The sequence below is a fragment of the Bufo gargarizans genome, chromosome 5 (genome assembly GCF_014858855.1).
Source record: "Bufo gargarizans isolate SCDJY-AF-19 chromosome 5, ASM1485885v1, whole genome shotgun sequence".
Lineage (NCBI taxonomy): Eukaryota > Metazoa > Chordata > Amphibia > Anura > Bufonidae > Bufo > Bufo gargarizans.
The window spans coordinates 354,696,278-354,723,527 of NC_058084.1; the positions used below are offsets into that span (position 1 = coordinate 354,696,278).

At 46.1% G+C, this 27,250-nt stretch overlaps 2 protein-coding genes across 4 annotated transcripts in view; one reads left to right on the forward strand and one right to left on the reverse strand.

Annotated features, from left to right (window-relative positions):
• The window catches only part of GPLD1 (glycosylphosphatidylinositol specific phospholipase D1), a 65,088-nt gene extending 54,747 nt beyond the window's left edge, over positions 1-10,341 (reverse strand). Inside the window, exons 1-7 of the mRNA XM_044295335.1 lie at positions 10,225-10,341; positions 8,107-8,162; positions 6,707-6,785; positions 4,407-4,504; positions 4,173-4,283; positions 1,309-1,357; positions 106-160 (exon numbers count right to left, since the gene is read on the reverse strand). Of these exons, the coding sequence (XP_044151270.1) occupies positions 106-160; positions 1,309-1,357; positions 4,173-4,283; positions 4,407-4,504; positions 6,707-6,785; positions 8,107-8,162; positions 10,225-10,312 (536 nt within the window). The 5' untranslated portion in view covers positions 10,313-10,341. The remainder of the gene's footprint in view (positions 1-105; positions 161-1,308; positions 1,358-4,172; positions 4,284-4,406; positions 4,505-6,706; positions 6,786-8,106; positions 8,163-10,224) is intronic.
• An 871-nt stretch (positions 10,342-11,212) lies between these two features.
• The window catches only part of ALDH5A1 (aldehyde dehydrogenase 5 family member A1), a 35,392-nt gene continuing 19,354 nt past the window's right edge, over positions 11,213-27,250 (forward strand). Inside the window, exons 1-3 of one of the 3 annotated variants that reach the window (XM_044293827.1) lie at positions 11,240-11,336; positions 19,702-20,530; positions 23,302-23,385. In XM_044293827.1, coding sequence (XP_044149762.1) covers positions 20,276-20,530; positions 23,302-23,385 — 339 coding nt within the window. In that variant the 5' untranslated portion in view covers positions 11,240-11,336; positions 19,702-20,275. Of the gene's footprint in view, positions 11,337-19,286; positions 20,531-23,301; positions 23,386-27,250 lie in introns of those variants that run through there. The other 2 variants (XM_044293829.1, XM_044293828.1) reach the window with 2 other exon arrangements.

A 27,250-nucleotide genomic window follows, 5' to 3' on the forward strand; every position in this document is an offset into this window, starting at 1 on the left:
TCGCTATTGCATCCAGAAAAAGACGCAATCCTGACATATACTAGCCCAATAAAGGCCAAAAGTTAATTCCTGCTGCATATGATAAACTATTTATGATTTTCTCACCATTTTTTCTGTAAATAATCAAAATTAACTTCATATTGACTGAGCACATCACCACCTAGAAGGTAAAATATAATAAAACCATAAAGCAGCAACTTTTTGTCTGGAAGTAAAATTAAGAACAATCAGATCAATATAGTTTTTGCAAATATTGGTAAAAGAAAACTTTTCCAGGTTACATTTCTCTGCAAAGTAATAGTGGAGCTTAAGGGGCATCTGTCATCACTTACCAATAGGTAAAATGGTCAGCTGCTGTAGATCGGTGCTTGTCTGCAGAGTCTGATTATATCTGGTATCTCCATATGTGCTGGCAACCTGTAGAAAAAAGAAGTTTTATAATATACAACTTACCCTCTAGGTGCAAGGAAGGCGGTGCCGTTGCACCCAGAGGCTCTGCTCCCTGTTTGATATGCTGCAACCCCACAGCTGTGACTGAAAACATATTCACGCCTGGCCCTGAAGTCTTGCAGGAGAGCGTTCAGCACATGCGCACTAAAGGCATAGAGAATACCTATCTGTCCGGCAGTCTCCATCCCTTTACTAAGCAGGTGCCGAACACACACCCGCGAGACTTCAGGGCCAGACGTGAATATGTTTTCACTGCCTTGCCTGTCTGTCACAGTGGGGGCATGCCATAGCAGCCAGGGAATGCAGCCTCTGGGTGCGACAGCACTGCCTTACTTGCACCTAGGGGTTATAATAAGTTGCATGTTATAAAATGTCTCTGTAAAAAAAGGGGCTTTTTATAATATGCAAATTACGCTCTAGGTGCAACGAGGGTGGTACTGTTGCACCTCATTACACCTAGAGGGTAAAAAAAAAAAAGCCTTTTTTTTTTTTCTACAGATTACTGGCATACATGGAGATACCAGCGATATCATCAGACTCTGCAGATAAGCACCGATCTACAGCATCCATCCATTGAGCTATTGATAAGTGATGACAGATGTCCTTTAAAATGTCCCACGATCTGGGACTGAAATGCCTATGAGATAAAGCTTTTATCCTAATCGTGTTATAAGTAAAAGCCAGATAAAACAGTACTTACAGGTAGTTCAGAGTTGATCCAAGCTTTATCCTGCTCATGTGCTCCCAGTTTATAGTGAAGTATAGTATATAACAGTATATAATACTAATAGATGAGACTTATTGGAAACAGCTAATTGTCAGTGATTACATTTTTATATGTATTAAACTCAGAATTACCAAAATCACCAGCCTGATGTGCTTCAGAGTATGAACCATGAAAATCAATCTAGGGGAAACATATGAAATTTGTAACTGTAGTCAATATATTCCACATGAAAAAAGAGTACAGTGTATAAAATTCTTCCCAAAAACTTAAAAAACAACAACTTTTTAACATACTTCCTAACATTTAATGAATCACATATCCTTCTATAATGGATCATAGAGAAATTACATGAAAAATTGTCGCAGATACGAGAAAATCGCATTACAATCGCATGGGAAACGCAGATAGAAAATTCAAATTTTTAGTAATTTTAGAGTTTTATAATAAATTAGGTGTCATCTTTACACAAATATACTTCTTTTAGTCCTTATTAAATATATATATTTTTTAAATTAAACAGAATGTATATTTATGATGAATTGCAGAAAACCTTCTGAAAATCGTTGATGCAACAAAATCCCATTGAAATCGCATGAAAAATTGCAGATATAGGAAATCGCATAGAAATGGCATAAGAATCACATATATAGAAATATTTTCATTTTATAAAAAGTTCCTTCTTTACAAATAGTTATGAATAGTAATATCTTCTTTACATGAAAATATGTACACTTCTGGACCTATTATTTAGGATAAATCACTGAAAAGATCCAGTTCCACAGTTTATCAGCACCTCAGAGTTTGCTCAGTACTCCAGGTGAATCGAATTTAATTGGTTGGGATCGGAAGAATCTTTCTATATAAACCAGTATGGAACATATAGTCCCCACTCACTGGTGAAGGAACTACGGGTCCCGAAACGCGTATGTGAAGTTTGGGGGACTACAGTATCGGCTTGCAAGCAGGATATAATTATAAACTGACTTTTCAAAAATTATCGAAGAAATCCGAAAACAAAGCTCACAAGATAGTCGCAGAATCAATGTATCACATTGCCTCCGGATCGCTCTATTCAAAACCGCTATAGCGCGGGTCACGTGAGATGAGGTAACAGCTGACGTCAACACTGACAACCAGAGGTGACGCTCTCCTGTACCTCATGTGGGACGCCAGAGACTCGAATACAGACGACATACACGGGACTGCGAGGGGGGGCAAACGAACCTACTTAAAGGTAAGAGCCGTCAAGTACCAAAGAACACACGGGACGTCGCGTCTAGGTACATCGGCTAGCAAACCTCTCTCCCCCTGTACGTAAGTCCTACATACTATTTGTCTCAATCTGCAGCAAGTATACAAAGTGAGCTTAAAAAGAGCTGGACTATTGTCATTAGAAAATACAATCTGGGCATTTATCAACATCGCTGATTCAGACAGCAACACGGTTTACAGTGGTCTTATACTATAAGGATTGAACTAACACCCTGTTATTTGAATCATTGGTCCATCTGGATCTGGAAGTTTTTTACTCAGTGATTTATGCTGCTAATTTGAATACTCTACTGTATGGAACTGGAGGAATACAGAGATATACCGTATTTTTCGCCCTATAAGACGCATCGGCCCATAAGACGCACCTAGGTTTTTGAGGAAAATAAGAAGAAAATTATTTTGAACCAAGAGGTGTGCTTTTGGTGAATTTTGAACTAATGGTGGTCTGTGGATGACACTATTATGGGGGATCTGTTGAGGACACTGTTATGGGAGATCTGTGGGTGACACTGTTATGGGGGATCTGTGGGTGACACTGTTATGGGGGATCTGTGGGTGACACTGTTATGGGGGATCTCTGGATGGCTCTTATTGGGGTCTCTGAATGGCACTGTTATGGGGATCTGTGGATGACACTGTTATGGGGGGATCTGTGGATGACACATATATAACATCTTATGCTATGTGTCATCCACAGATCCCCCCCATAATAGTGTCCCTGCAGTGTGAATGAACTCCAATACAGGGGGTCGTCTCTGGTTTTATAATGACAGCGGGGCCCGTGCAGTGACTGTATTCTACTACACAGGCCCCGCTCACTGTATATAATCTTATCTATATTTGTAGGCATTGTTAATATAGTTCAGGGTAATCAGTGCATGTATACCGTACTTACAGGCACTCGTAGCAGAGAGGAGGGAGGAGGCAGGCCGGGAGGACGGGAGCTGGCAGCGTGAGTCATATGTCACGAGCCTGCGCCGTCCACTTTATGAATGAAGCAGGTGGCGTGGGCGCATGACGTAGTGACTGACACTGCCAGTGCCCATCCTCCCGGCCTGCCTCCTCCCTCCTCTCTGCTACGAGCGCTTGTAAGTACGGTATACAGGAGCTGATTACCCTGAACTTTTATATATATACTTTTATCAATATTTTATATATTAACAATGCCTACAATTATAGATAAGATTATATATAGTGAGCGGGGCCCGTGTAGTAGAATACAGTCACTGCACGGGCCCCGCTGTCATTATAAAAGCAGATGCCGGCCCCCAGCCCCTCCTCCATCTCAGCTGATACACCCGCCGCGCGGCATCACAGCGCGGAGTGGCGTATCATTAAAAATTCGGAAAAATGCAGCATTCGCCCCATAAGATGCACTGCTATTTCCCCCCCCCACTTTTGGGGGGGGGGGGAAGTGCGTCTTATAGGGTGAAAAATAAGGTATATGCTGCTATTTGGAATTTCTTTGCTGCTAATTTGATTCCCTATGCTGCTAATGAGCTATTTGTTGCTTATTGAATCCCTACGCTGCTAATTTTTTATAAAAATGTTTTATTCTTTGTGCATGTTATCATATTTATTTTCCTTTTATGTGTGGGATATTTTAATTGGTATATTAAATAATACGTTACTCCAATTGTAAGTGTGCCTGCTAATAATTTATACAGTGTATAAAATAGTTACAAAAATGATCAATCTAAGAAGTGCTTTGCTGTATACTTACTTCTGCCATAGCTCTTAAGAAGCCTTGGTCAATCCCCAAGCTGTGCCAGCTGACATCAGCGACCATGTGAGAGGCTATACCAAACAGGAAGGCTACTAGTTTCTGAGCTTCCTGTATCACAGTGAAGAAGAAATATATTATCCTACCGCTGCTGGCCTGTGAGCGTCCTGCACAGCAGATATGTCAGACCAAGCAATTTATCTCACATATAATGTACAATTAGGATAGTAGTACCTCATTCCAGGGTAGTGGATGTGTTCTCCTTACATACTTAACACTAGTCTCCAAGAATGGTGTCCAATGAGAGTCTTCTGACACATCGTGATATCGCCCTATAGATATCGCAGGGATTAATATCTTTGCATGCATTTAAACCTACGTAGTTGTCAATTACTATGGTGTAGGAACATTTTTAGGTTTAAAGTGCATCTGTCAGCAGGTTTGTACCTATGACACTGGCTGACCTGTTGCATGTGCGCTTGGGAGCTGAAGGCATCTGTGTTGGTCCCATGTTCATATGTGTCTGCATTGCTGAGAAAAATGATGTTTTAATATATGCAAATGCGGGGGTGTTACCATTACACCTAGAGGCTCTGCTCTCTCTGCAACTGTCGTGCCCTCTTCACTTTTATTGACAGGCCAGGCAGGGGTGATGACATCTTCACTGACAATCAAAGTGCAGAGGGTGCAGCAGCTGCAGAGAGTGAAAAGCCTCTAGGTGTAATGGCAACGCCCCAGTTGCTCCAAGAAGCTAGAAAACATCCTTTTTCTCAGCAATGTGGTCACATATGATCATGGGACTAACATAGATGTCTTCAGCTGCCAAGTGCACATGTAACAGGTCAGCCAGTGTCATAGGTGCAAATCTGCTGACAGATGCCCTTTAATTGTGTGGTGCAAGGATGGAATTTGTCAAATTTATTTATCTGGATATAGACATAAGTTTATAATTCAAGAGGTTCTCCCATTAATATATATTGATATTCTATAGCAGAGATCAGCAGCCTTTGTCACTCCAGCTGCTGTGAACTACAACTCCCTGCATGCACACTTGCTTGGCTGTTCGTGTAGCTCCCATAGTAGAGAAAGGAGGATTCTGTGAGTTGTAGTTTCAAAACAGCTGGAGTGGTGAAGGTCGCTGATCCTATAATGTCCAGTTATGGGGGCTATGACCACTGAGACTCCCTGCATCCTAATATTGTTCCTGGGCTTATGTTCAATTACAGTGCTTTGCTGGCCTACAAATTAAGCTTTTGGGGTAGGAGAATGGGGTTGGAAGGATTTGAAAAACTTGTTTCAGTAAATCCTCCTTGTTTAATTAATAAAAATAAAAAAGATGGGAATCACTGCAATAGAGTATTTGCCATACATAACCGATTGCCATATCACCAATCTAATGTCTTTGGACAGATTTAGATACCCATACACCTTACAGGGGTTTTCTGGTTTCCATCAACAGCCTTTAAAATAATCATATATGAAGGTAGTTGTAGGTTTGTAGTGAATTTCTCCGGCTTTTATTTCTGCGGCCCTCCATTCTGGCTGTGGTCACATGACTGTCCATGCAGCTCTTTATTATTTCCTGTAATGTCATGTCCATGGGTGTGTCAAAGCAGCAACAGGGGCAGTGATATGGGAGTGTCTGTGTAACCTGCTGAGTGGGAGGAGCTATAAACTAGCTGGGCGTTGTTAGGGGCCGTGCTGGAGGTGTGGCAGGGAAAGAAGAAGTGCATCATGGGTTTGGTTGGATACAGCAACAGGAAGTGCTACAGACAGGATGGAAACCAGAGAGATTAGTTTACATGGTGAAAATGGGTCAGGAGAGTCCATAAAAAGCATGGGAAAGATGTCCATGAGGTAAGCAACTATATGAGCATATCTGATAAAAATCCATAGTAATCGCTGAAAACAGCAACTGGGAAAAAAGTTTTTTTTTCCTGAATGTTACCTTTTTGTGTGCTTTTTTGGGCACATACCAGTTTGTCTATATGTTTTATAAAGCCCTCACTGTAGCGGTAACAACCTAACCAAAATTATATCATGGTATCAAACAGGCCAGAGGTATTCAGACACATTTCCTATACTTACCGTTAGAGATGACCGAAGTATTTAAAAATTCACAAAGCACATTTCTTTGTAAGTAGTGGGTGCAATGACAGGGAGCGGTGATTGCGCTGCTTCCCGTCATTTTACCCCTCAGATGCCGCGTTCAAAGCTGATTGCAGCATCTGATAAAAATAACAGAATGCAAAATGAAAAAAATAAAAAATCATACTTAGCTCATCCATTTGCTCGCCTCGAGTCGGCTGCTGCCATCTTGGTTGAAGATCTGGTGGGAAATCTCATGAGGCCCGTGATGGCGTGTGATTGTGCGAGAGCGGCGGCTTGCCAGTTGCGAGCAAATGGAATGCGGTAAGTATGATTTTTTATTTTTTTGTACACTATTTCAGTTGAAATTGATTCGCCACCATGAAGCACGAGGAAACTTGGCTTCATGGCGAATTGAATTTATCCTGAACTTTATCCCTACTCACCGTTCTTGCACAGACCCTGATAGAAGGTGTCCGGATAAACACTTCCAGCTTGGAAAGCATCAGGATGTTTCTGCAATAACTGGTAAAACATTGTACAAATTAAACAAGAAATGGAATAAATTCTATGGTCATGTGTAGTTACCAGCAGAATACCAGATACAGAAGGCTGCAGATGACACATATGTGTACCCCACTAGGAGGTTAAAAGTGGAATAACTACAGGAATCAAGTACAAAAACAAGCGCTGATAAAAAAAAAAACCTGCCCTCAATAACTAGGAATCTTTCATTTTTTTTATTAATCATTATTTGAAAAATGTATTGGGTGCAGTGGGAAATATCACTGTTAATGGATTTAAGATTATCGAAAAGACAAAAAAAATCTATACTTTTCCCATGTAGGTAAAAAAGACCTCATTTCTCCTGCCCTGGTTGTTTATCAGTATGTGCTTTGGATGTTGACAGCTATTTCAAAACCTGAGGTCGCAGTTCAAGGGAACCTGTCATGCTGAACCTAGTGTTTGATCTGCAGGCAGCATGTTATAGAGCAGGAGGAGATGAGCAGACTGATATATAGTTTTGTGGAAAAGGATTCAGTATAACTTGTATTTCATTCATTTAAATGTTCTATAACATGTCGCCTGTAGCTTACATTGCGTGGTGACAGGTTCTCTTTAAGATATTGACCCTTGTGTCACGGACGTTCCCGCGACAGGAGATCGGGGAGACTGGCAACACGTGGTTTGATCTGACATGTTTTCCGTTTGGATCAAATGACGTCTGTGTTGTTTCTGGTGCTTGCCACACCTTCTTTCCCCAGGTGTGGCAATTAGGGTCATTTAATCTTCTCTATTTATTGTAGTTTCTCCCACTATGCTAAGCGGTTTATAGCTTCTGTTGGAGTTGTGGATAGCTGGTGTGTGGATCTCGGCCGAGTTCCTGGCCACTTGAAGTTAAGTGTTTTCTTTCCCTTTTGTATTTTGTTTGGGTTATTTTTGTGTGTTGCATTTCCCTGTGATTTGTATTAAGGCCTGAGGGAGACTCCCGTTTGTCCTTCCTTTTGGAGGAACAGGTTGTCTCAGTCCTGACATTAGTACCAGGGTCCTATAGGGTGAGTTAGGACACTAGGTATTCCGGTGTATGAACTCAACTACCTCTGGTCTCTGTTCATACTGGTAGTTAATCAGGACTTTGATTAGGGTTTTACTAGGAGGTGTCCATCTCCTTTCCCTAGTTCCCAGGCCTTACTCCCTCACCCCTTTCCCTCCTATGTTCGGTGTGCTGTTTCCCTCCTACACCAGAACGTGACAGGGTCATAAATCACTATTTATATTTTACCAATTGAATAGATATCAATATGAATATTTATTATTTCCACAGATTAACAGATTGTAACCCTACCTCTCTGTAATTCACTTTTCCATTTTCTTCATTAAAATACTCCAGACCTCTGTGAGCTGTTAAATAAGAATCCATTTTATTAAACCAATAGTCCAAATGTGTCCATAAATATTAGATGTAAGTCATCCAAACGGCCGAGAGTTAGCATGGCATGCTCTTTAGAAGTCCATGAGATACATCCAAGTGACATCAAGAGAGCAACAGAGCTGTGTGATCAACCTCTCCATGCATGTGTCCAACACAAAAGGGGTACCAGTACCCTAGAAAAACTATATTTTTCCACCAGCAAGATCTGTGGGCAGGGTACGGCGCTGTGCAGTAAAATGGAGGAACTCGGGAAACTACGACTGAAGGATTAGGAGAATAATCCACCCCATTGTAAATTTACAGAAACCCTGTTACAAACCATACAAACCCTAGGGCTAAATTAAAAAGCAAATACCTGTACCACAAAACACATGGCCTACTTGTCTTAAATTGGTAATGTACTCATCAGCTTGCTGCAGTGTTTCCACCCTTTTTGCAGTCAAAAATGCATTAGAACCCAATCCTCTCTTCCCATATTAGTGATGAGAAAGTCCAGAGATCTGCCAAAATGCTAATCTCTTTTAGAAAGAAATGTTACCACCTGGCTTATGTATGATGGTGCACCTGCATGTGGATGGCAGGTGAGTAGGAGCTATGCTATGTTCACACAACACAAAGTGTTACATATGGATTTTGATGGAGATTTCTCACAATTTATTCACCATGATCTATATTGTAAATCTGCTGCAAATGCACAAAATAATAGGCATGCCCTTAAGAAGTTATCTGGCCTTGGAGCCGACAACCCCCTGGGTCCTATCCTGTACCCCTTAAAGGGGTTGCCCCACGAAAAATATTTTACAGTTTACAAACCAGTATCTGGATCTGAAATACTTTTTTAATTGTATGCAATTTAAAATTCAGCATAGCCACTGAGTTATTCAATAAAATGTATCTGTAAAGCACCATCTGCTTTTTTTTTTTTTTCTTATTTCTTTGTCCTGCTCACTGAGATGGCCGCACATGCTCAGTTTCATCCTTCAACTGCCTCCTGGGCTGTGATAGGGAGAACATGGACACGCCCCCTGAGCTGCATCAGAAAAGACACCCCCCTCGAGCTGTCAGCTTGATATAAATCTAGCAGAGAAATGAATGAGGAGATCTCTGTACCCATGTGAGGTACAGAACTACAGGTACAGGTTCTAGCTTTGTTAGAAAGAGATTGTCATGAACTGTATGATGTCTGATTTTCATTTTTTAGATTAATCATGGGATAACCCCTTTAAGATAAAAATCCCACTCACTTTCAGCCCTTGCAGTGATATATCATTCAAGTCAATGTGACTGCTCAGGCCTTTGATTGGCTGCAGCGGTTACGGGACCAAGCCACTTCCTGGCCTTGCTGAGACCAGAAGCAGTCAGGAACAGAGCAGCAGTGGGACCGTGGACAGGTGAGAGAGTTTGTTTGTTTTTTTACAGGCACAGGATAGGACCACAGGTGTTGCCAGCTCCAAGGCTGGACACCCCCATTAAAGCCACAGAAGACAAATCTGCTACATGTGAATGGGGATGGTATCCATACATCAGTTTAGGATAAGCCAAACAGTCCCAGAAAACTGTCATGACATGTGGCTGACCACAAAGAGGCAGGAAGGGGTGAGGTTTGTGCAAATTTAATCCAAAGTGGCCCAAATTATGTTGGCAACTCTGGTTGCAATCATTCTGTAGGAACCTCCACTGTTACTTCCAGTGGATAAACATCTGTCCTGATCATGTGATGGACACATGGGACAAACCTCCAATTTACAAACATGACAATTTTTAAATTAGCAAATCTGCATGTGTACCAAAGTCATAATGTATACAATATAATAATGCATTTATTATACACTATAAGCTAAGAGCACTCTTAACATATTAGATATCAGGGTGATACACAGTACTTGCAAATGGACTTCTGCAAAAAAAAACATCCCTGTAACGCAACGTGAAAGTGAAAGGTTTTGAGCTTGTCGTAACATATTCTGCAAAGGACGACAGAGTCCATCTATCTCTTCAGAAATTGTGATTCTATAAACCAAGCCGACTTACCTATCTCTATATGTGTTGATATACCACAGGGCTCGCCCAGCTGTAAGTAAAGTGAGAGGACCACATATAATGTCACGGATGGTGCCATGCTTTCCTTGGGATTGTCTGAACCATATACGTGAAACCTATTTTACACATTTGTTAGAACAACCTTTGGAGTTTGTTGTCCTTGGGGAATTTGATATTGACACAAAAGTTAAAATGTCAATTATATATTAACTGTAAGATAGAGCTGCCGCTATGTGGTGGATGTACTCTGCCCACCTGCAGCCAATGGCCACATGAATTTGCAGGTTAATGGAGGTATTACCTTTAAATTTGTGTGCACCCATTGGTGTCCATGGATGATGTATTGTGGCCATCCTGTGAATACCCAGCCTAAGGCCTTATTCACACAGTCAGTGATTTCCATCAGTAATTGTGAGCCAAAACAAGATGTGGCTCTAAACACAGAGCAGATGCAGATCTTTCCCTTATACCTTATCTCTGTGGAGGCTCCAATCCTGGTTTTGACTCACAATCACTGATGGAAATCACTGACCAAACACCGACATGAATAAGGCCTATTAAGGAACTATATAGACCAGCAGGTTTACTTTATCTGGATAGCTGCCTTCCAACTGGAGGCAAAAGAAGTTCAGATTTATTTTCTCTGTAACGAGAGAGCTAATTTACAAACACTCCCCCCCCCCCCCCCCATCGGAGCATTGTGTGGCCTATAAGACTCCTGCTATGCACAAGGAAAAATAGTACCTTATCTCAAGATCCCTAACAAGGACCTCTGCTCTGCACTAATAAGAGACAATCACCTCAAAACGGATGTCTGCAGATGAGATACTGACTTGGCTACAATCCAAAACTATGGCTCAATGCCTATGTAACAGGTTGATCATTGACTTTTAGGGTGACTGCATGCTCAGTATGTTAAATGAAGCTGAATCTGGCAGAGGGATCATAGACCATGCAGGAGCTCAAATGCCAGTGCAGGGTCTGCTTGACATCAGAGGAGCTTGGAGGGGACTTCAGGATGAAGGGAGGTCCGGGGCTCAGCCAGAGTGGGCGCTGCTGGGCTCCACTAACCGCTAGGACAGCCCCTTGGGCTCTTTTCACAGGTAATTATCATAAATATAAAATATTTTTTTTAGGGCAAACCACAGCATTTATATGTGAGACACAGGTATATTTCTAGCATACTCAAGGAGACCTCAGGGAACCTGGGGGCAGCTTAATCGTGCTAACAGAATCCCTTTTTTATCTAATCGGTGGAGGCCCAACCGCTGATGAGCTATTGGAAGGGGCCGCTCAGTCCCGGTCATAGAAATGAGACTGAGCTACAATACAAAGTATGACTGCTACAGAAAGTATGCTTGGCACACTATGAAGAGGACCAGGGCTGCACCCCTACAAACAGCTGATCGGCCGGATTGCCAGGAGTCAAACGATCTGAAAATAATAAAAGATATCAAATATTAATTCCTAGAGAACACTTTTAAAGGTGTAATCCCAACTCATATATCCCACAGGATATGTCATAAATGTGCAAAAAATGCAGGTCCTACTCCTGAGTACCAGGGTGTCCCCAACTGGCTCAGTGATGCGGCTGCCATCATTGCATTCAGCTTCTGCACATGTGAGAGGCTCTCTCCATTAAAACAGCTAGGCACAATCATTATTTGCCTGTGGAGACCACTTAAAGGGGTTTCCCACAAAAAACACTTATCCCCTATCCTTCTGACAGGGGATGTGCCTGGTTGCTGGGGGTTAATCATCATGACATCATTGCACTGCTTGAGCCGGTCAGCATACAGTTCAGGACACAAACCATAAGAGGCCCGTGTCCTGCACCACATCGCTGACAGCGACATGGAGGTATTTTTGTTTGTCATTTTTATTTGGCACTATGCCATTGGGCCACTATTGGGGGGGTCATTATTAGAACTGGGGGAGCACTATGGGGACATTGGTTCTACTGGGGACACCAAAAGGGGGCATTTTTTTACTGGCACACATTATAGGGGGGGAGATTTATTTGTACTGCCACACATTATAAAGGGGATATTTTTATTGGCACACATCATCAGGATGCTTTTTTTGTACTGGTACACATTATAAGGGGATATTTTTGTACTGGCACACATTAAAAGAAGGTCTTTTTGCACTGGTACACATTATAAGAAGGTATTTTTTTTACTACATGTAATATAAGGGAGTATGTTTTACTGGCACACATTATAAAGGGAGCATTTTTACTGGCACAAATTATAAGGGGGCATTTTTGTACTGGCACACATTATAAGGGGGGTATTTTTAGGGCACACATTATAAGGGGGATTTTTGTACTGACACGTTATAAAGGGGGTATTTTTACTGGCACACATTATAAGGGGGCTTTTTGTACTGGTACACATTATAAAGGGTTATTTTCACACTGGTACACATTATAAAGTTTTTTTTAGTACTGCTACACATTATAAGGGGGCATTTTTTGTACTGGCACACATTACAAGGGGTATTTTTTGTACTAGCATGCATTATAAGAGGGCATCTTTTTCTACTGGCACACATTATAGGAGGAAATATTACTATTGGAAGGTATTATGGTGAGCTTTATTACTAATGGAGGAACATGGGGAACATTATTACTAGTATGGGCACCATGGGAGCAATATTACTTCTGGGGCACAATAGGAAACATTATTATTACTCGGGGCACTGTTATCACTAAGTGCACTCAGGGAGAGATTTATTACTATTAGTTGGACTTTTGAAAGCACTATTACTGTGTGTGTGGTGGGGGGGCGGGGGCGCTAGAACAGTATCAGCAGGGGGACACTATGTTTGAGGCACTATTACCGTCAGATGTGCTCGGCACAATTATTTTTGAGGGCGCTGTGTGCCAATAATTATTGAAGGGGGCACTATCTGTGTGGTACTAGTATAAGCAGGGGGACTGTTTCTGCAGTATAATATTGGGGAGTACAGTGGGCACAGTATTAGAGGTGCAGGATGGGGTGTTCAGAAGGTAGGAATATGATGATGGAAAAGTAGGAAACTAAGATGTGTGTCAAACTCTGCAGAGACGAGAGATGGCTGAAATAAGTCATCATGGAGGTCTAATCCAAATGGAGAAGATGTGGAAAGAGAACGTCTACATCATAGGCAGGGGAGGGCTGCCAGCCTTAGTCCTGGGGGGCAAATCAAGTCAAGTGGCCCATTTTTAGCCGCTCCCATTATCAAAACCCCCTCCTACATATAATAGGCCACTCCTAACAAACACCGTACAGCTGAAATTCTATTGTTGAGCCTGTCTCTACACATCATACGGAGAGGAGAGGCCTGTCCTGGCTGCACTGCCTGCTTCACATTATACAATAAACAGCAGCAGGCTACAGCCAGGAAGCTCCTCCGCTCTCCTCCCTTCCCATCCCTTCCCATGATCCTGCTCAAGGCTTGTGGTTCCCCCCACCCTGCCACCCGCCCGTGGCCTGCTGCCCCCTTTGGCCGTCCTCACCCAGCTATGAATTCTTCTTCTGCAAATGGCAGGGGGAGGAGCCGGAGCATCTCCTCTCCTACATAGCGCCACATACCTCTTACATCCAGTGATGTCACCTTTGTTGTAGATGTTCTCTTTCTTTATCTTCTCCATTCAGACCAGACCGCCATGATGATTTTCAGCCATCTCCCGTCTCTGCAGAGATTGACAAACAGACATTGGTTTCCCACATTTACATCATCTTCACATCTTCTGAACACCCTTTCCTGCCACCCCCAATACTATACTGCAGAAGCAGCCCTCCTGGAAATACTACTACCACACAGATAGTGCCCCCTTTAACAATTATTGGCACACAGTGCTCTAAAAAGTAACTGCACCCGGACACTAATAGTATAAAGATAATGTCCCCCAAAAATAATTGTGCTAAGCTGATACTATGCTAGGGTGCCCCCCAAAGTAACAATGCTTCCTAAAATCCCACCAATAGAAATAATTCTCTGCCAGAGCACACTTAGTAGTAATAATGCCCCTATGGTGCCCATACTAGTGATCATGTTCCTCATAGCCCACCAGTAGTAGTAAAGCTCCGCATGATACCCCCTAGTAGTACTAATTCTCCCTATAATATGACAGTACATGAAATACCCCCGCTTAGTGCCCGCAGTTGAGCTAATGTCCCCATAATGTATGCCAGTATAAAATACCCCTATATAGGGCCCCAGTAAATGCCCTCATAGTGCTCCTCTCCCCCCTTCCCATAGTGTCCCCCATAATATGCCAGTTAAAAAATGCCCCTTCTTAGTGCCCCCAGCAGATGTCCCTAAAGTGCTCCTCTCCCCCATAATGTGCCAGTAAAAAATGCCCCTTCTTAGTGCCACCATATGCCCCAATAGTGCTTTACTCCCCCATAGTGCCCCCAAATATGCCTATCAGACAAACAGACCTTATCCCGTGACAGGTATCGCTGGCTAAAAAGGGACTTTGTCAGTCCCAATACTGATTTTTCTTGTCCAGACATCACTGATGCTGCTATTTCGCTCCAGATACCACTGGAGTACTTCCAGAGGTTTGTCTCAGAAGACATGGTTCAGGCTCTGACAAATGATTACAGCTTTCAAAAGACTGGAATATATTTAAACACCAACACAAAGGAAATTGAGCAGATTATTGGCATGTACTTGAAGATGGGCCTAGTTCAAATGCCTGGAGTTCGAATGTATTGGGAGGCAGACACACGCCTAAGGAATACCACCACACCACTTCCAACCACCTCCCAAACAATACTATGGAAAGAACAACTGCTAAGAACTAACCTGCAACCACCGACCCAAAACAGGACCATACCACTTCCAGCACAACACCTATCATGCGCCCTAATCAACACCAGATCAGCAGTGAAGCACAAACACAAAATTCACGACTTCATCACTCAACACATCATGGACTCTCTCTTTATCACAGAAAGCTGGCTAACGCCGGACTGTAACATCATCTTAGAAGAACTAGTGCCGAAGAACTACTGCATCCTAACTGACCACAGAGTCGGTCAAAGAGGAGGCGGCCTAGCGGTGATCTACAAATCCTATCTCATCCTCACCAAACCAACTCTACAGAGCACACTGCCATTCATGGAAACACTCACACTTCAACTCCAAACAACACTCCAGGACACTGTCCACATATTACTATGTTACAGACCACCGGGACCAAAGACACACCTCTTCACACCTTTCACGGAATTCATTTCTACACTCACCTTGAAAACCAAAAGCCTCCTGCTACTCGGGGACTTCAACCTCTGGGCTAACTCCTCCCAGAACCCCATCACCACCGCCTGCATCAACCAACTGGAAACACTAGGTCTGCAACAATTGATAAGGGCTCCCACACACGCTTTGGGCCACATCCTCGACCTCATGTTCAAACAAAACATCGACATCAACACACTAGATAATATGCCACTGCCATGGATGGACCACCACGCCATTAAATTCAAAATAACCACTAGACACCATTTGCCAAAAACCAACACACTTAAAAACTACATACTCGACAAGATCACAGAAGAAATTATACTCACAACTTTTCAAAACCACACTATCCAACAAAATAGCTGCACTAACACAAAACTGCACAACTGAAGACACACTTAACACCCTTAACACAGCACTACTACAGACAACAGACACAGTTGCACCAATACGTAGAGCACCCACCCGTAAAAACAATTCAGGTTGGTTTAACGACTACATTACTTCACTGAAACAATAACGCAGAAGAGCTGAAGGAGCCTGGAGAAGGAACCCAACAACGGAACACCACACAAACTACAAATCACTCACCAAAAAATACCACAAAGCCATCTTCATCGCAAAAAAAGAACACTTCTCCAACACCATTTCAAAAGCCATAAACCGCCCCTGCGAACTCTTCAAACTAGTCGCTCAGACTATGAACCCTACCTGTGTAGAGCCTCCAGCAAATGAAACACAAGAATTCTGCAATGAGCTATCCGACTTTTTCACTGACAAAATCACAAACATTCGAGAAATAATTCAACAGAACATAGCAAGAAACCCCATCCGGGTAAGGCAAGAAAACAAAAACCACACAAATATTCTACAATCACCGAGATTTACTCTGGTCCCAATCACCATCGATAACACTAAAAACATCATCAGAAGTCTCCGAGACAGCACATACCCAAATTACATTATTCCCACAAAACTTCTGAAAGAATGCACCGACATTCTGGCTCCCACCATAACACACCTCATAAACCAGTCATTTACATAAGGAATAGTCCCGATCTCCCTCAAGCAAGGCATAATCAAACCCCGTCTAAAGAAACCCAACTACGACCCCAAAGACCCAAACTACCGCAGACCGGTCACAACCCTCAACACCATCTCTAAGATTATCGAGAAAGCAGTAGTACAACAGCTACAACCCCATCTGGACACCCACAATCTTTTGGACCCACTTCAATCTGGTTTCCGCCCTGGCCACAGGACAGAAATGGCGCTCCTCAAAATCTGGGATGATGCCCTTGAAGCAGCAGATGAAGGATAATCATTTCTCCTGGTGCTGCTGGACCTCAGCGCAGCTTTCGATACAGTAGATCACTAAACCCTGCTCACTCATCTCACAGAAGTGTCCGGAGTCGCAGACTCGAACCTACCTTGGTTTGCATCCTTCCCGGAGAACCAATCCCAGAAAGTGAAATTAGGAGCTTTCATCTTAGAAGCACGTAAAATCACATGCAGAGTCCCTCAAGGATCACCCCTGTCGTCCGTGCTATTCAACATCTACCTCCGACCACTCCTCAAAATCATCAGCAACCAGGACCTGCTCTATCACTCCTATGCTGATGACACTCAACTTTATCTACGCATCACCAACAAAAAAGACCAATATCACGCCCTGGAAATCTGCCTCTCATTGATCAACGATTGGGTGACCGAGAGCTGCCTCAAACTCAACAGTTCCAAAACAGAACTCCTCTTCCTCCATGCAAACCGAAACAAAAACCATAGCACGACGTGCACGCCACCCACTATCCCCGGACAAATTATCACTCCCAGAACCAAAGCCAAAAGCCTCGGAGTCATCTTTGACTCAGACATGACAATGGATGCACAAATAGGATCAGTAGTCAGCGGATCCCACCACCTTCTTCGCCTGCTCCGTAGACTCATCCCTTTCATCCCTGAAGGAGACGCAGCAGCAGTAGTTGGAACAACCATCAATTCCCGACTCGACTACGCAAACTCCCTCTATCTAGGACTTCCCAAATCCCAAATTTCATGTCTACAAGTCGTCCAGAACACAGCCGCCAGACTGATAACGGGAAAATAAAACTGGGAATCTATCACCCCGTCCCTGAGGACCCTTCATTGGCTACCCGTGAAGGATCGGATCACATTTAAGACCCTCTGCCTCACTCACAAATGTACACAAGGGAAAGCCCCCCAATACCTCCGCGACAAAATAAAGCACTACACCCCAGGTCGCTCCCTCCGGTCAGCTAACCAGAACCTCCTCCATATCCCCAAGACCCGTTACAAATCAAAAGGCGAACGAAGGTTCTCAGTTCAAGGACCCCGGCTATGGAACACTCTACCCGCGAAGATACTCTCAGAAGAAAACCATCTGACCTTCAGGAAGAAGCTCAAGACCCACCTCTTCTGAAGGCACAGGCAGACAATGGCTGCAAAAGCGCCTTGAGGCGATTCAGTTCGCAATTGTAGCGCTATACAAGTTATTCATTAATTTATTCATTCATTCAAATAATGCCCCATAGTGCCGCTCTCCCCTATAGTGCCCCCCATAATGTGCCAGTAAAAAATGCCCCCTTAGTGCCACCAGATGCTAGTGTCCCATAATGTGCCAATAAAAAACGCCCCTTTAGCGCCCCCACTTCCCCATAGTGCCCCCAAATAATGCCCCTATAGTGACACCAGATGCTCCATAGTGCCGCTCTCCCCTATAGTAATCCCCCTAAATGTGCCAATAAAAAAAGCCCCTTTAGAGCCCCCAGATACCCCCATAGTGCTCCTCTTCCCCTTGGTGCCACCCTCATAAAGTGCCAGTAAGAAATGCCCCCATAGTGCCCCCCCAAAATGGGCAAGAAATAAATGCCCCCAGAATGCCACCCCCAAAAAAATGGGGCTGTAAGAAATGCCAGCTCCCCCCATATTGCCAGCCCCCCCATAGTGCCAGCTCCCCCCATAGTGCCAGCCCCCCAATAGTGCCAGCCCCCCCAATAGTGCTAGCTTCCCCTATAGTGCCAACCCCCCATTTTTCCAGCTCCCCCCATAGTGCCAGCCCCCCTATTGCCACCTCCCCCATAGAGCCAGTTCCCCCCATACTGCCAGCCCCCCCATAGTGCCAGCCCCCCATAGTGCCAGCTCCCCCATAGTGCCAGCGCCCCCCATAGTGCCAGCTCCCCCTGCAAAGAAAAAAAAAAAACTAATACTCAGCAGCGATGCGATGCAGGCCTCTTCCGACCTGTATCCCACGCTGTGTGTTGCCTGGCTCAGGCAGCGCTATGATAATGACGTCATCGCGCCGCCTGAGCCGGCCTCTGATAGGCTGCAGGCAATAGTGCCTGGGACCTATCAGAAGAACAGGGAAGGGAGACACCTCTCCCTCCCCTGCCCCACAGCACAGCCATCTGTATGGCTGTCCTGAGGACGGCGATACAGATGAATATGGAGATGAGCGCTTCCACAATGGAAACACTCATCTCCTACTGCCCGCCGCCAACCACCGCAGCCGCAATTACATCCAGGGCCATGCCACCTGTGGTGATTGGCGGTGCGGCCCTGAGGAATAAAAAAATTATAATTATTTGTTAAAGACGTTTTTTTAGGGCGGCCTGGGGGGCAATTACCTACCTGTCCCCCGTCCCAGCCCGCCCCTGATTAGAGGAGACATCACCAGACGTAATAGTTATGTGGTGTTGCATTTTCCTGTATGTTTGGTAGTGCAGAATTTAACTTAAATAGTAATTGTCATCTGTCATGGGTCCTAATGTGGTGTCTGTCTTTTTGACAGGAAGATTATTGCTGTATGCTGTGCTAATCGCTCTGTCAAATCTAACGGAACTGCTGACAGAGGCTTAGCACAGAGTCTAGGACAGCGGTGTGAGAATAGCCTGGGGGAGATATAGGTTGTCAATTAGCTTTCCCATTTCTTGAGGGGAGGTGCTTATGGCTGGTGTGTCATCCCCTCCAGCAGTGTCACATTATTCCAATATAGAGGGTGAAATTCCTGCACTTCTTCATGGGGTGGGGGCGAGAGTTGTTCACCCTGTTGTCTTCAATCTGTCCTAAATGAGGGATATAAAAACAAAAATATTCTCCTGGTACTAGGTCAAGATTGGATATTATATTATAATATTAGTATATTTACATGTATGCTTTCGGAAGACAAACGTTGTGCCTTTTTTCTGAATGGCTAAATCTTTGGGTTCATAGCCTTTTTTATAGGACATTACAGCCTCCCAACCACTAGATGGCGACCAACAGTCCTGCGGGTGGGATCTGAGGAAAGGTCTGCAGTAGGGCGATGATTGGACGGAAATGACTGGAGGAGGGCGATGATTGGACGGGAATGACTGGAGGAGTGCGATGATTGGAGGACGGCGATTATAGACCAGAGAGCTGACTAGTGATTGGAGTAGAGCGTCTCCTGCAGAGCGCTTATTGGATGAGCGCATTAACACTGCTGTCACCGGCATTCTCGTGGAGGCAGGCACAGCAAGCCGTGCCCGGTGCTCAGCTGTCAGCCGGGGGTGATACGGGGGTGTTATTGTGGACGTGCAGGCAGCACTGAGGTCCTGCATTTAACCCTGTGCTTGCCCTGCAGCAGCACTAGTGGATGCCGCTCTCCTGTAATCTACCACCTTTGCCCTTTGTGTATTTTATTGCCTGTTATTAATGATTCATCCTGCCGGGTTCCTGACAGCCCTGATTGCCCGGATTACTGCTTATTGTGTAACTTTTAGTTAGTGATTTCTGCTCATCCAGCATTCCAGTGCTTAGAAAGGTGATGTCTGGCATTCTGAGAATCCCATGCAGGATGGCATCCACCTGTGCCCACTCGCTGCCCGCCTCCTTATTGCGCTCTGCCGCCTATGTGGGGGGCTCATGGCTACAGTCATCGGACTCCGCCACTTTTCCGGTTTTGGATCCCGCCACTGGGTCAGAACTGGTTCAGGTTGCAGACTGTGGACCCAGAGAATGCAGGGAAGCAGTGAAAGCGGCGGCCAATGCCTTCCAGTCCTGGAAAGATGTGTCCAGTAAGGTGAGTCCCCATGATGGCGCCGTGCATTTTATCTGCTAGCCCACTAGTCGTATACTGCACGTCAGTAAATATTCTGTACTGATAGTATGGCTTCCATGAGCTGGAAAAAATTATGACATCACCAAAGAAACAGAATTGTCGCAGAATGTGGATGTGTCCTCATGTACGGTATTTCAGTGCCGACCTGGTGGCGGCCACTGCTTTGATGGCCAGGACCCACCCTTATTGCTGGATTGTGGCAGGTTCCAGTCCTTATTACATTGGATCCATTACCATTACAGTTCCTAAATATGGTGTCACCCTGTAATGAATGTCAGTCTTGCCCATTTTCTACTGTTTATCACCGCACTTCAATTTTATTATGTATTCATAGGTGACGTCACATCAAACTCCAAACCTGTAGCATTAGAAGTCTATGCACCACAATACAATCCCAGCTCTGTCTACTATTAGGCCCGTTTTTACACTTTATGCTGACCGTACTGAGGGCAGTGTAAGGCTCCATTCACACGTCCGCACCCATTCCGCAAATTGCTGAACGGGTGCGGATCTATTCATTCTCTATGGGGACTTAATGGATGCGGAGACTACACCATGTGCTCTCCGCATTTCCAGAACGCCCCTTCCCCACAATTGTCCTATTCTTGTCCGCAATTGCGGACAAGAATAGACAGTTTTATGGGTGTGCCTGCCGGGTGTATTTGCAGATCCGCAATGCACTATGGACATCTGAATGGACCCTAAAGTAGTGACAGAAATGCTGACTTCAGCGGTGTGTCACTCATGAGCTAAAAGTAAGTGGTTGCCGAGATCCAGCATCATAATCATTGCAGCCCAGGCCTGGGGAAGAGTCCAATCTACCTGAGAAGAGTCATGGTTATACATAATCTCCTGCTCTCTCACCCATCTGCTGATGATTGGCAGTTCTCTCCTAGAGAGAAAGGGAGACAACTAGGTAGAAGACTGTCATCAGCAGGTGGGCAGGACTTCATGAATAACCATGACTCTTCTCAGGTAGATTCGTCTCTTTTCGAGGCCTGGGCTGCAATGATTATGATGCTGGTTCTCAGCAACCACTTACTTTTAGCTGATGAGAGATACATTGCTGAAATCAGCATTTATGTCACTACTTTAGGGTCCATTCAGACGTCCATAGTGCATTGCGGATCCGATAGGTCATCAGTATATGATCGGCGGGGGCCTGACATCCTGAGGATAGGTCATCAGTATCTGATTGGTGGAGTTCCGACACCTGGGACCCCCGCCGATCAGCTATTTGAGAAGGCACCGGTGTTCGTTTGAGCGCCGTGGCCTTATCCGGGCTAGCGCCGTACATAGTATAGCAGCCGTGCTTGGTATCATACTCAGCCCCATTCACGTCACTGGCCTAGTAAATGCAAGAAGGCTGCGGCGCTCACGGGACCTCCGGTGCCTTCTTAACCGCCTCCGGACCGCCTAACGCAGGATTGCGGTCCGAAGGCGGCCGGTTTAGGCTCCTTCATGCTGGCCTCATCTTGCGAGAGGCGAGATTTCCTGTGAACGCGCGCACACAGGATCGCACGTTCACAGGAACGGCAGGTAAACAAGTGCATCTACAGCCTGCCAGCGGCGATCATTCGTTGGCAGGCTGTAGACGCAAAAAAAATTTTTTTACTATATTTTTTTTTTACCCTTGAAAGGTATATCAGACGCTGTTTTGTTAACAGCGTCTGATATACCTGGTCCTCTGGTGGTCCCTTTTGCTTGGATCGACCACCAGAGGACACAGGCAGCTCTGTAAGTAGCACCAAACACCACTACACTACACCCCCCACCACTTATTAACCCCTGATCACCCCATATAGACTCCCTGATCACCCCTCTGTCATTGATCACCCCCCTGTAAGGCTCTATTCAGACGTCTGTATGTGTTTTGCGGATCTATGACGGAATGCTTCTAAAGGCATTCCGTCATAGAATTACGTTATGGTCTGTGGTAACGGAATCCATAACGCAATTCACCTTTTACCACCAAACGAAGTGTGAACTAATTTGCTCATCTCTAGTAGTTATGTCCACCACACACTGCCCCTTCAGGTAGTAATGTCCCCCGTTTATCCAATCTTTAATTAATATTTGGTATTACAATAATTCATGCAATCCATGAACAGGCATGTCTTTAGGCGGGCAAATTTTGACTTAGTTACTTTTATTCAACCAGCAAGTAACTTTTCACTCCTACTTCCTCAGCCCCTACTGACCAGGAGAGATACACTGAGCATCTCCCACATTATAATACTCAGGCTGCCATACATTGGCATTCACTTGTCCTGGAAGTTACTAACACTATCCCCATTAAGTCTAGACTCCAGTCAGTGCTTACCATCGTTTTGCACCCCACTCTCACTTCAGATAGTGCCTCCTACTCAATCAACCCCATCAAGAGAAGGCTACATAATATGAAGACACAATATTTGTATTACTGTCTGTATTCCTATATTGGAGACAGTGGGAGCATACCATGGATGTTCCGTCCGTGGTATTTCCCTGTGGGTTACATCCAGATCAGACACTATGTCAGGTGAGCACCTTATCTTGAAGGCTTTGGGTAATTTCCTATTGTCTGATGTTACTATCTTAGTGAGCTTTGTTTCTGGTTTTTGATTATTATTTTTTTGTCTCCATTTAAGAGTGGGATGTGTTCGGAGTGGATGATACCTAGATATTATTACTGCTATACCCATCATTTTCTAATGTTGCAAAATTAAACTTTCATGTGTTTGTTTCTTTAGGAACGAAGCGTCCTCTTGCGTAAGTGGTATGACTTGATGATGCAGAATAAAGATGAGCTTGCTCAAATTATCACAGCAGAAAATGTAAGTCCACTTTTTAGTTTCCACATTGGGAGTTCTGTAGGCTGAGAGATTTAGGCAATAAAAAACCTTCGGTTCACTATTTAGAAGACTTATGGTGACCATCAGAGATCACAATAATGCAGTTTTACTCCCTGGAAAAATTCTAAGGCATACCAATACGCCTTAGACTTTTACCCCACATTCATCAGCACAGTGAGCGCTGTGAGCGGCACAGGCAGCGCTGCAATGCTGCCGGTGCCTGAAATAACCAATAGCAAAGCTCCTTACAACAAGAAGCTTTGTTATTGGTTGGGCAAGCGATGGAGTGATACAGGTCCTGCAGCAGGGGAAGCCGGCGGAGGAGGGGTGCCTGACAAGGAGAGCAGGGCGCACTGCCCAAGGAACCCGGAAATATGATAGCGCCGCTGGAGAACTAAAGAGCTGCGGACTCGCCTGTGACTGGTCTGAGAGAAGAGCTGCCCCCGGGCCTGTGTCCCCCCCAGCCGTGTTGTGGCAGGGAAAAGCTCTGCCTGTCACTGTTGAAGTAAGGCTACTTTCACACCTGCGTTTAGGTGCGGATCCGTCTGGTATCTGCACAGACGGATCGGCACCTATAATGCAAATGCTTAGATCCGTTCAGAACAGATCAGTTTGCAGTACCATGAACATGATAATGCAAACTGATCCGTCCAGACTTTACATTGAAAGTCAATGGGGGGCGGATCCGTTCGAAGGTGACGCAATATGGTGCATTTTTCAAACGGATCCGCCCCCATTGACTTACATTGTAAGTCTGGACAGATCCGTTTGCCTCCGCACGGCCAGGTGGACACCCGAACACTGCAAGTGCAGCGTTCGGGTGTCCGCCTGCTGAGCGGAGGACAGATGGTGCCAGACTGATGCATTCTGAGCGGATCCGCATCCACTGAGAATGCATTAGAGCTGGACGGATCTGTTCGGGGCCGCTTGTGAGAGCCTTCAAACGGAACTCGCAAGCGGATCCCCGAACGCAAATGTGAAATTAGCCTAAGTGATTTCCCCCCTCCCCCCCAGTCATGGTTTTGTCCAGTCTCCCAGTTCTCTGCACCCCCCCCTCTGCTTCCTCGTGGTTCTGTCCACCTTGTTATCACCCCATAACTAGCACCCCCCTCCGGAAGCAGGATAATGAGGAGCGTAGTCTCTAAGTGTGTGCAGAATAATTATCATGAGGACCTGACCTACAGAAATAAAAGGGGAGACACAAAATCTTATAGGATTCTCCCCCCCCCCACCTAGTGACCCTGCCCCCCCCCCTCCTCCTGTCACCCCACTAGGGACCCTGCTCCCCCCTCCCTCCTCCTGTCGCCCCCCCCCCCCCAGAGGGACCCTGCTCCCCCCTCCCTCCTCCTGTCGCCCCCCCCCTAGAGGGACCCTAGTCCCTCCTCCTGTCACCCCCCCCCCTAGAGGGACCCTAGTCCCTCCTCCTGTCGCCCCCCCCCCCCCTAGAGGGACCCTGCTCCCCCCTCCCTCCTCCTGTCGCCCCCCCCCCTAGAGGGACCCTGCTCCCCCCTCCCTCCTCCTGTCGCCCCCCCCCTAGAGGGACTCTGCTCCTCCCCTCCCTCCTCCTGTTCGCCCCCCCCTAGAGGGACCCTGCTCCTCCCCTCCCTCCTCCTGTCGCCCCCCCCCCCTAGAGGGACTCTGCTCCTCCCCTCCCTCCTCCTGTTCGCCCCCCCCTAGAGGGACCCTGCTCCTCCCCCTCCCTCCTCCTGTCGCCCCCCCCCAGAGGGACCCTGCTCCTCCCCTCCCTCCTCCTGTCGCCCCCCCCAGAGGGACCCTGCTCCTCCCCTCCCTCCTCCTGTCGCCCCCCCCCCAGAGGGACCCTGCTCCTCCCTCCTCCTGTCGCCCCCCCCCCCCTTGAGGGGAGGGACCCTGCTCCCCCCTCCCTCCTCCTGTCGCCCCCCCCCCCCCCAAAGGGACCCTGCTCCCCCCTCCCTCCTCCTGTCGCTCCTCCCCTCCCTCCTCCTGTCGCCCCCCCCTTAGAGGGACCCTGCTCCTCCCCTCCCTCCTCCTGTCGCCCCCCCCTTAGAGGGACCCTGCTCCTCCCCTCCCTCCTCCTGTCGCCCCCCCCTAGAGGGACCCTGCTCCTCCCCTCCCTCCTCCTGTCGCCCCCCCCTTGAGGGACCCTGCTCCCTCCTCCTGTCGCCCCCCCCTAGAGGGACCCTGCTCCCCCCTCCCTCCTCCTGTGGCCCCCCCCTAGAGGGACCCTGCCCCCCCCCCCCCAGAGGGACCCTGCTCCCCCCTTCCTTCTCCTGTCGCCCCTCCCCCCTAGAGGGACCCTGCTCCCCCCTAGAGGGACCCTGCTCCCCCCCTCCCTCCTCCTGTCGCCCCCCCCCTAGAGGGACCCTGCTCCCCCCCCTCCCTCCTCCTGTCGCCCCCCCCCTAGAGGGACCCTGCTCCCCCCCCTCCCTCCTCCTGTCGCCCCCCCCTAGAGGGACCCTGCTCCCCCCTCCCTCCTGCTGTCGCCCCCCCCCCCCCCCTAGAGAGACCCTGCTCCCCCCTCTCTCCTCCTGTCGCCCCCCCTAGAGGGACCCTGCTCCCCCCCTCCCTCCTCCTCCTTTCACCGCCGACTATGATGGGATCCGTTCGGTTTCTGTTCGAGATCCTGTCTTTTTACCAGGCCAAAAAGTCCTGCACATAAGGCTTTTTTGTCTGGTCTTTAAACAGAATCTGCCACAGAGGCTCCAAACGCAGCCTCCAACGCAGATGTGGGCAAGTGTAGGCCTACGTATTTATATTACTGCAACTTTCGTACTCTTCCTCAGGTAAACAATACTCCTCAAAAATGGTCAGAGGAGTATTTTTACTCTTCTAGAAAAAACGTAGTGCGACCTCTGGTGACCATACACATTATATGAATGAGTTCAGACCATCTCATCGAGGGGACATCTGACCATCAAATGTGTAAGGGGTGCCACAACTCTCCCCGATGGCAGATATTGGGGGGGGGGGGGGGGAGATGGGGTGGGCATGTTGTAATCCCCAATCCTTTCGTTCTCAAGAGAGATAAGCTGGTGGCAGAGGTGTTTGCTACTAGCTTGTTCCCCTTTCGTCATTAAGAACACATGTACACTCAGCCAGGGGTTGAAAGGAATGGCTACCAGCCAACAGCTGTTGAACGTGTATGGACACCTTTTAGAGTTCAATGACAGTGTGAATGTTCTCCTACATCACACTGCCTACTCAAACCACCATTGTTTGAGATTCGGCTCTGCATACTAAAGATAGGTGATATACTATCAGTGCCACCAGTCTATTTCTTCTTAAAGTGTAGCTGAGTTTTCAAAAAAAAGGTTTTCATAGTGGCTGTGCCTTTTTGTACTGTGGAGGAACAGTTCTTTTTTGGGCTTCCTTAATGTCTCTTATAGCTATATTATTCCCTGCTTCAGCTGCACAGCTAGATGCATTCCACTCAGAAGCAGGGTGCGTCTTCCTTCTGTGGCATCTGCCAGCACGCCACTGCTGTGACATCCTTTCCATTACTTCCCAGCTTTGGTGTTTACAGAGCAGATAAGGAGGGGGAGATTACACTTTAAGACACACAGGAGGCTCCTGTACTCTTAAGAAGCGGTGTAGAAGACATTAGGCAGTGGTCTGCAAATTACCTGGAAATGAGACTCCTAGTGGCCATGACTTTACAGCTATTCTTCAGATGGATGCAGGTAGATTTTTAAAATGAAAGGATTTAGAAATTTGTTAGTTACACCATTTTTTTTATTAAATGAAATGAAATTGTGTGAAAGTACAGAGACCCTTTGACAGTATTGCAAAGTAGGCTTCACCCAGTCAGCATTCATGTTCCAGTCCTTTGTTTGATAGTTTAGTGCAGTGTTTCCTAACCAGTGTGCCT